The 10125-nt window shown below is 37.9% G+C and overlaps 1 protein-coding gene across 5 annotated transcripts; it reads left to right on the top strand.

Annotated features, from left to right (window-relative positions):
- Positions 4519-9302, top strand: LOC105173494 (argininosuccinate lyase, chloroplastic). Of its 5 annotated transcripts, none has more exons than XM_011095252.2 (9): positions 4519-4703; positions 4844-4899; positions 5426-5581; positions 5710-5950; positions 6181-6297; positions 6949-7097; positions 7895-8186; positions 8435-8599; positions 8847-9302. In XM_011095252.2, the coding sequence occupies exons 3-9, from the start codon at positions 5481-5483 to the stop codon at positions 9099-9101; spliced, it is 1320 nt and encodes a 439-aa protein (XP_011093554.1). In that variant the 5' UTR covers positions 4519-4703; positions 4844-4899; positions 5426-5480; the 3' UTR covers positions 9102-9302. The 5 variants fall into 5 exon arrangements, with proteins under 5 accessions (XP_011093554.1, XP_020553565.1, XP_011093551.1 ...); XM_020697906.1 differs by having other exon boundaries at positions 5181-5581; XM_011095249.2 differs by having other exon boundaries at positions 4520-4703; positions 5181-5581; positions 5687-5950.

Here is a 10125-nt window from a genome sequence, read left to right as displayed (position 1 = left end):
CTAAATTAGTTACATAGCCGTCATTCAACGCACAACCAAACTTCATGGGTTGTTCGTTTGGTTTGTGGGCTTTGTTGTGATGTTAAAGTAGTTTAACATAGTAAGCACAACAAAAATAAATACCAAAGTATGATCACCTATTTTATTCATACGATCAATATTACATTAGTAAAGATTGCTAAATAGTTTCCAAAACCACCAATTCAATTGGCTTTCTAATCACCTAATATAATAATCTCTCACTTGACCTAAAACCAATCACCCATGTCTCTCAAACCCATTTGAGCATGAGTAATTTGTGATACCAACTCAGTCTAATGGGTCTATCATGTTTTCTACCAATCTGATGCAGTCCAACCACACGTCTTCCTACCATCTCTAGAAGCAGATCGTGGCATTTAAAAATATTTTTGGATCTATGATGGGATGTCGGTCTTTTAGCTTGGGCAATAGTCCTATTTTTATCATCTATGATAACTATTGGCTCGGCATGCCAGGTACCATACTCAACCACTGGATGCAGTTTTGTATCAAAGCCACTCTCTGAACAACTTCAAAGCCTGCTTTATATTTGGCTTTCCTAGTGGAATTTGTCGTAGTATCCCGCTTGGGACCTTCCAAGCCACCACACCGCTATTTAGTTTGAATATACCTTTGAATTGAGACTGGAGATCACCCACATCATACTAAAAGCCAGTATCAATGTAGCTTTCCAGTATCAACTCTCAATTACGTGCATCGATAACATCTCTTTAGTCCTCCAAGGCACTTAACATTGGTCTTGACTGTAGTGTAGCATGCCTCCTCGGCACACACATGATAATATTGTTATGCTCAAAGCAAACACAACACCAGGTCTAGTACAATGAGCAACATACTCTATGTTCCCCATGGCAGAGGCATAGGAATGTCAAACATCTTTTTTAAATTCCTCATCAGTCTATGGGGACTAAGTTTTGGACAACTTATCCCCATATCTTACAGGGAGAAACTCAATTTCTCCATAAAGAATTGCGTGGATAATGACCATGCTTTGGCGTCTCCTAATATCTTGATGTCATTCCAAGTGAGCAAGATATCATCCACCTAAAGCACTGGGAACACAACTAAGCTCCCACTGACCTAACAAATATTTCAGCTTCACAACGGTCCAAACCCTGTTTAAACCCTATCTTGGATCTCATAGTCCTAGGCCATTTACCCAAATCAATGTCCAACATCGCTTCTTCATTATGTTTTTAAATCATTATTAGACCTAGAAACCTGCACCTCTCAAGTTGCAAGGGTACTTTTGTCGATCCTTAGAGAACTGGAATATAGTTAGTAGTAAGTTCAAATTGTTTATTACTAGACTCTTTGAGTCTACCAACCTCACTGTCCTACTTAGAGGAATGTGACCTAACCTAGCATGCTAGATATGTGAAGTTTTCTTGATTATCCATTTTACCATTTATTTTGAGCAGACATAATCCAAATATCAAGGAATAGCATTAAAACAATTACGTAAGCAATCCAGTAGATGTGAAGAACCATTCTTTGTCAAATAAAAGTAATTTTTATTGATTAAAATTTGTAATCACATGTCTAACAAATGAAAATAGAATCTTGCTCATGCTAGGTACATAATAGTAACCTCTTAACTCTATGCTAACATCACCAGTAATAGCCTAGTTCAACTAGTCCTATATGCAACAATTGCCTCATCATCGCCTAGCTTTAGGACCACCTTTGTCTTGGTATTCTACTTCTCTACATCGCCTGCAAATCATTGCAGATATGAGCTGCGCACTAGGTATCTAATACCCATGAAGCAAATGCTAAAGCATTCCAAGTGTTAATGCTAGATCAAATTGTTCCGCTTCATTACTCAAATGTATGAGTAATTGTAATTAATTACAAAACCTAAAGATATTTGAACAGGTTTAAAGGATCACGACTTGAAGTAAAGAATTAAATCGGCCCAATGTGGAGATACTTTGATGAATTGGAGATAAAATTGACTATAAAAATCCATTTTATATATTTGTGGGGTGTTCAACGTGTTGAATGCCTATTCTCGACTCCTAAATAAAATGTTTGCTTAGATATTTGCAAATTCCACAAAGAAAGTATTGCCTACTAAGTGGAGTGGGCGAAGAGTCATGGAACTTGAAAAGTTCAAGAACCACGAAGTTCTAATCAAAGAGTAGTCTACGTTCTAATACACAAGCCAATTTTCGTCCCACAGCTATAGGTCATTTTCGTTTTAGTCCCGTAAGTTTCTAGGGTTTCAATTTGGTCCCGTAAAACTGAAAAATTCACAATTTCAGTCCAAATTTGGTCGGAAAATTTTGTGGCTCGCCGGAAAAAGTCACATGCGATGCATGTGACTTTTAAAATTGGGGGCTCGATTCTGATTGGCTGGAGAAGCTGATGTGGCGCATACGTGGAAATTAAAAAAAAAAAACTGATGGGAAATCAAAGTTGTGAAATCCCCACCATTCGCCTTTGCCACCACCTTTTCTCTTCAATTCCGCAGCCGTTACTTGGAATTTCTAGCCACCACATATACCATTCAATTACCCATAGTAACGAGAACAAAACCCCTCAACCAATTTTGCGATCCGACCACGACAGCGACTGGGCTTTGAAATTGACCGCCGCGGATTATTCTCGTCGATTCGCCAGCGACAGGACAACCCACGATTGTAGATTGGTACCATTGGATTCGTCTCCTCATTGCGGTTCTAATGGGACCAGTCTCATCCATTTTCATCAACTAGGTGCAAAGATCCATCGTTTTGAAGATCTCAGTCGTCGTCCGCCGCGACTGCACCTTCCGCCGGCGTTTTCTCCTTCGTCTGAACGAACCACCGGCTCGAAAGACCATCGTTGAACGCCTCTCGTTCTGGCGAATCTTTTGAGACCAGTCCCATCAATTTTGATCACCTCTGTGCAAAGATCCGACAAAAGCCGTCCTCCGCCTTTGCCATTCTTTTGAGATGGGTCAATTTTTTTTTTTTAATTTCCACGTATGCGCCACATATGTGCCACATCAACTTCTCCAGCCAATTAGGATCGAATCCCCAATTTTAAAAGTCACATGCATCGCATGTGACTTTTTCCGGTGACCCACAAATTTTTCCGGCCAAATTTGGACTGAAATTGCGAATTTTTCAATTTTACGGGACCAAATTGAAACCCTAGAAACTTACGGGACTAAAACGAAATGGCCTATAGTTGTGGGACGAAAATTGCCTTTTGCCCTTATATTTTGTTACTTAAAGATTTTAGCTATATGTTCTTAAATTATTGTGTATTTGACTTTAATTATTTTGATCATATTTTGTTAGCTTGTTACATTTTTTTAGTTTTTTGTTATTTTTAATATCTTATTTTCTATAAGTGGTATAATCGCCATATCACCCAACTGTACTTTTGATTTTGGTTTCAAAAGTGACAATTTGAAAAATTATTTATAAAATCGTCAATGACAATCTCTTAAAAAATAGTTTAAAAAAAATCGAAACAACACCGTGATCGCCCCTACCTTCCGCAGTGTGCTATGCTAAGGCTGAATGGTGCACCTATGGTTGAGGCTCGGTCCAGACCCAACCTAAGCCCGAATCAAGATCGATTAGGCCTATTTAGTTTTTATTATTTTTACAAAAAATTAAGGTATTTTTTGAATAATTATTTAAATTTACGATTGTTTAATGGAACAAATAAATAATAATTAAATCAAACAAAAATTTGTAACTAAAAAAAATAGTCAAAATTACATAACTTAAATAATAATTTAACTAACAAGCTTACAATAATAATTTAAATAATAACAAAAAAAGAAGACTTCAAATACACATTGAGAAATAAAAAATGAGCATTAATAAATTACCGTACAAAAAATATAGAAGTAAAAGTTCTAGACTAATACTAATATAGTAAACTTAAAAAAATAAAATAAAAATTACATACCATACATCATTAATTAGCTCAATTGGACCAACCCACTAGTCCGAACAAGACTCGACCCTAAATCAAGCGATCCTGATCCATTGAGTCGGGCTTATCTAGGTATTAATACTTCGAATCAGTCCGATTCCAATCAGGTCTAAATTGAACCAACCCGTTTATTTAGTGGGCCAATTCAACTTGACCCACTGTGTATCTTGAGATGCACTTATAATTATAAGTATAATATTAAGATATATACGTATAAATTTATAAAAAATATAAAATATTTATATGATTGAATCTAACCTTGGGACCATTTTTGTTAATGTAATTTAACTTAAATATTACTATAAGAAATTACTCACGGATTACTATAATCTTTATTCTTATGTTTGAATAACAATAATAATATAAAAGTTATTAGAATATTGAAAATTATTATTCAGATATATGAAGAAAACATAAAAAGTATATTCTGTAACAATCTGTTGCAAAATTATTTTTGAAGGCAAAAAGTTAAATACACTAATAAGGGATTATTTATTTATCTTTAATGAATGGTGTGGGGTTACTTTCGTTGAATTTTAACTTTTATAATTCATCAACCCTCACTTCCTCCCACTGCTCAGTGCTGTATCTCAAACATCACGCCCATTCCAGCGGCCCGCCGCCATCTGCTTAGCCAGCCCAGCCGCAAACAGAGCGCTTCCTCCGGTGACGGACCACCGCCACGTCCATCTGCCAATCCCGTCACCTCCTCCATACTTTAGGTAAGAAACAATAGAACTGCATTTGTGCCAAATACTCCACACACGAACATTTCCATTTACTACTCCACATTTCGTTCAATTATCCTCTAATCAATGGGCTTGAATGGAAAAGCTTAATTAGGTTAAATACTTTTCTGTAGGCTACAAAGACTCCTCTCATACTTGTCCAGGAAGTTGTTCCGCCGTTCTAAACCAGGTACTAGTGGCAAACCCAGATCAAGAAAGTCTTCAATTAGGGTTATCTTACTAGTTCAGTTAGGTTTAACTTATGTGCTGTCGACTTTTATATGGTGGGCAAGAGAACATGTGGTTCTCCTTCTGGTAAACCTTAAATAGGAAGCAAAAAGACGAATTAGAAATTTCATGGTTAGGTTACTACATTCTTAATTTCGTGAGCTTTATTGTTACTTTTACTATTTGGTTTTTCTTTTTCTCTCTTTTTTTCTTAATGCAAAACGAATGTTGTTTTTTTCATAGGACCCGGCGGGGGACTAGTTTTCGGATCCCTTTACCTGGATCCTCTTTGTAAAGTCGACCTATTTTAGCCGACAAGATCTGCCCATTTGCCCTAGCAGATGATAATGGACTCATTTTTAGCCTACTCGGCAGAAACCATGCCATTTTTCTCATCACTTCCCAAACCCTTCTTCACTCCCATTATTAGAAGTCCTAACCTGCCAGTAGTAGTTCACCGTCGCTCATTCTCGGTCGCCGCCCTGCAGATGAGCTCCAAAGAGGTGAAGCTTTGGGGGGGACGCTTTGAGGAGAGTGTCACTGATGCCGTCGAGAAATTCACAGAGTCAATCTCATTTGACAAAGCCCTTTACAAGCATGACATCATGGGCAGCCGTGCACATGCAGCCATGCTTGCTCGTCAGGTGCCAATAGTCTCTGGATATTTTCGTAGACTTAATTGTGCTGTTGTTACTTTATGAGTGCTTGTTAATTGCTTTCTTAGTTCTGTTGTATAATTATCGATATAGGGATTGATTACCGACAGCGACAGGGACACTATTTTGAAAGGTCTTGATGAGATTGAGAGGCAGATTGAGAGAGGAGAATTTGCCTGGAGGACCGACAGAGAGGATGTGCACATGAACATTGAAGCGGCACTTACTGACTTGGTTGGTGAGCCTGCAAAAAAGCTTCACACTGCTCGCAGTAGAAATGATCAAGTTTGCACTGATTTTCGCCTCTGGTGCCGTGATGCTATTGATGCAATTGCTTTACGTATTAAGCATCTGCAGGTAATTTGCTCCGGTAACTTGATAGTATCTTGTTTTCTCGTTTAACATACAGCCAATTCCTAATGATAGTGGTCTTTGGTAGAATAAAATTCTTATCCAGTCTATAACTATCTAATCTATTAAGTAGAATCAAATTGTCACTGACTGGAATGTGTTATGTTATCACTAATGTATCCTCATATCCTAGCATCATTAGTGCTCAACTGAGACCATTTGACATTATTCTGCAGGTTTCGCTGGTCAAGCTGGCTCTGAAGAATGAGGGTCTGATAGTTCCAGGGTATACTCATTTGCAAAGGGCACAACCTGTTCTTCTGCAACATCTTCTTTTGGCATATGTTGAGCAGGTTAGTTGGTTATGGTAAGACTGATATAGTGTATAATATGTTGAACTATTTTAGTTATCACTTGAGTATAACCATGACGAAGACAGAAAAATTATGTTGTGGTATAATTAGGATTCTCAGGATAAGTAAATAAGAAAAACTAAAGTGATCATCAAGAACTACTTTGAAATAATGGTCCAACTGAAGTCTGAGCCCTAAGCCCAAACTGGATGTCGGCATCAATGGCATGCATGTCCCGTAGGATTAATGAGGAAATCCATTTATTGTTTGACATTTATTTGGTATCCTAGTGTTGAATGTGGTTCTTGAATATATTGCTTAATAGTTCTTAGGTGGAATCCTATCGCCCACTGAAAAAGGGAAGCCTTTAGTCTCAGATACTCATATGAATCATCTTGTATGAGTATGGTTGATCGTTGTGACAATTTGATATGGTTTTTCTCCTTGTGATGGTGGTTCTTTTCTCTCACCTGTCCCAAATTTGTCTATCTTTTTCTCGTTCCTTTTCTGCTCCTTTCCTTTCAATCTTTGCATGGTTTCTCCTTTGCATTTTCAATTAGTAATCTGTGGATCATCTTCATCTGTTAGAGATGCTTTAAATTTATGATCACCTTCCATCATGCTTATTACTGGTTCAATGATGTGTTGTAGCTTGAACGTGATGCATCCCGTTTGCTAGACTGCCGCGTGAGGATGAATTTCTGTCCCCTGGGTGCCTGTGCATTAGCTGGCACTGGCCTGCCCATTGATAGGTTTATGACTTCCGAGGCTCTGGGGTTCACTGCCCCCATGAGAAACAGGTAGGATCAGAATATTGATAGCCTATAAGTTCAAAGAGTCTTACATGGAGTGCATGTTTTTCTTTTCTTTCTGTTCTTTATTCATTTATTTATTTTGTAAGTCAGTGTTCTTACATTTCCCTATCAAAATCTTGACATTGTTTTCATTACACCCTTCCACAAACAGCCATTTGCAAAGGCACAATGACAATCCACCCGGTTCTCCTGGAAACTGAAATACCTACCTTTTATGACTCTTATTAGTAGCATAACTCCTCCTTACTTGTATAAACTTATAGTCTATGTTAAATTTTTGGCTTCCAGATAAGCCCTGTGCTTCAAAGAGGGATTAACCTTTGAACTTAAGATAGTCCATTCAAAGTGGATTGCCTTTTTGTTCTTTTACAAGATAGCTCTTTCCACTCATAGTTTTGGGGTCAGCATTACCTAAATGGCATGACTCTTTGACCTAATTTATCAGTAAACCGAGTGTATAAAAGTTTTCCACGTAGAGCTAAGTTCCTCACGCATGCATAATGATGTGATGACCTGTTGCTTTGGAAAGAAAGGTGTCTGATGAATTTCTGGAACAAGTTGCCCTGTTCATTTGTATTTGCATCTGATAATGTTAATGCTTCATTGTGGGTATCTTTGGGTGCTTTCCGCAAACTTGCTCTTATTGATGTATACATAGTTGGACATTTTCCGCGATTGAGATGTATCCAACGGATCCTAGTATTTCGATTCACTCTCTATCTATTATGCTCCCCGTTGATTTGAATTTATTCAATTATTGGTAACATTATTATATGAAACAGCATTGATGCAGTTTCAGATCGAGATTTTGTTTTGGAGTTCCTCTCTGCGAATTCCATCACAGCCATCCATCTCTCTCGGCTTGGTGAAGAATGGGTACTATGGGCATCAGAAGAATTTGGCTTTCTCACCCCCAGTGACTCTGTTTCAACTGGAAGTAGTATAATGCCTCAGAAAAAGAACCCAGACCCAATGGAACTTGTCCGAGGCAAATCTGCCAGAGTTGTAGGAGACCTGGTTTCACTTCTTGTATTGTGCAAAGGTCTTCCACATGCATACAACAGGGATTTACAGGTATAAAACAACTGCAGTTACCTAATTTGATGTAGTCCTGGTCCAGCGTCATTTGCTGATGTCCCATGCTTGCTATCTCTTACAAACTACCGGTCCCTATCCCTCTGTTTTACCCGTGGCTTATCATTGTCGATCACTCTCTTATCTTCTCTTGATTATAATATATGGCCTAGCCATGTTTGAAGTTCATGTAGTTGTGCTCTTAGAGCCAATGCAAAGAACCTTAACTTTTTGTCTCCTTGGAACAGGAAGATAAAGAACCTGTATTCGACAGTGTCAAAACGATAATGGGAATGCTTGAAGTGTCTGCAGAATTTGCAGACAATATCACCTTTAATCAGGAGAGGATCCGGAATGCTCTGCCAGCCGGTCACCTGGATGCAACAACACTTGCAGATTACCTTGTCAAAAAGGTATTATCACGCCCCTTTAAGATTACCTTCTGTTGTCACGGATCCTAGTCTTAAAGTCTTACTCCCAGACATGTAACATTAGTTTTGGTAATGGAATGTGAGAATTTCTTTTTCACGATGAGCCCATTTTGCTGACATAAAGTGTGTTAACATATAGCAGCACAAAAAAGAAAGCACAGAAAATGAAAATGTAAGTGTTCCCTTGAGATTTGGAACAGACAAAAGGCTAATGGTGTATTGTGTGCAGGGAATACCTTTCAGAACTTCTCATGATATAGTCGGAAGGTCTGTTGCTTTCTGTGTTTCAAGAAAATGCCAGCTTCAAGATCTGAGTCTTGCTGAGCTTAGAAGTATAAGCACGGTATTCGATGAGGACGTGTATGAGTTTCTTGGAGTCGAAAATGCAATCAAAAAGTTCAGTTCATATGGATCCACAGGTTCAGAATGTGTATCCAGTCAACTTGATTACTGGGTTGCTAAGTTAGACCTAAGCCGAAAGTGATGGAGACCATGTTATTTTTAGTTATTGGTCGGGTAGAATCATATTTTTCCTTGAAGTCTTTCCAGTTAGTTGATTTTACCTTTTGAATTCCGATTTGGATAGGGCTCTGCATTTTGTAAGCCTATAAATATATGGACTCGACTCTCATTATTTAATAAAGTAATGAGTCGAATCTTGATAATATATCTTAGTCGTTTATGACTTTTCATTCCTTGTGATTTCGGTTTTCTCCCCTTTATCCCTCTTCAACAACAGAAACACAGGAGGGGCAATCACCAAACAGGATATTTTTCGCTGATAAGAGTTTGGTTACATCACCTTAACTATATATATGCAAGTGCAATATAGTTGCCACCTGATGTGTATAATTTAATCATTATTTACATGACAAGTACAATAATGAGTGCAATTTGATTGGTTTATAAGTTTAATTCGATTGGAATAAGAAGTTAAGGAAAAGAAGAAAAATAAAGTTAGTGAAATGTGGTGTAGGAGAGAAAAGCAAAGCAATCAGGCAATGTCAAGGAATGGAATTGTGTATAGTCTCAGCAAAGGCAGACTGACAGAAAAATGAGTAAAAATCAGTTCCAGTTGTAACTTCTAAACCAAAAAGGGAAAGAAGAAAAGAATTCCAGCAGAACGTCGCCTGAGAGATTCGAACTCTAGCAGGCACACGCCTTAACCACTCGGCCAAAGCGACGCTTTTGATAACACATTTAAACGGATTTGGACAATTTTAATAGTTTTTCGGTCCAATTCAATGTTTTCTATTTTAGGAATACTTAGCTTAAGTCCAACTCAGCAGTAATCAAAACTACAATTTGTGGTCTTATTGGGTTCAAGGTTTTTGCCGTTTTTCATATAGTATCAAAATACATATTTTAAAGCTACAAATAAAAGTATATGTGGGTATACGCGTGGCTCGCGCGCAAATCAGGCTCGTGTGCACAGATTGTTGCCCGATCCAACAATCTAACCAGTGACCAATCACGTGCATGCCCAATTATTTTTTCAAACGTTCTCG

Source organism: Sesamum indicum, linkage group LG11, assembly GCF_000512975.1.
Source record: "Sesamum indicum cultivar Zhongzhi No. 13 linkage group LG11, S_indicum_v1.0, whole genome shotgun sequence".
Lineage (NCBI taxonomy): Eukaryota > Viridiplantae > Streptophyta > Magnoliopsida > Lamiales > Pedaliaceae > Sesamum > Sesamum indicum.
Note: the sequence above shows the minus strand (reverse complement) of the source record. Positions and strands in the feature narration are given on the sequence as shown.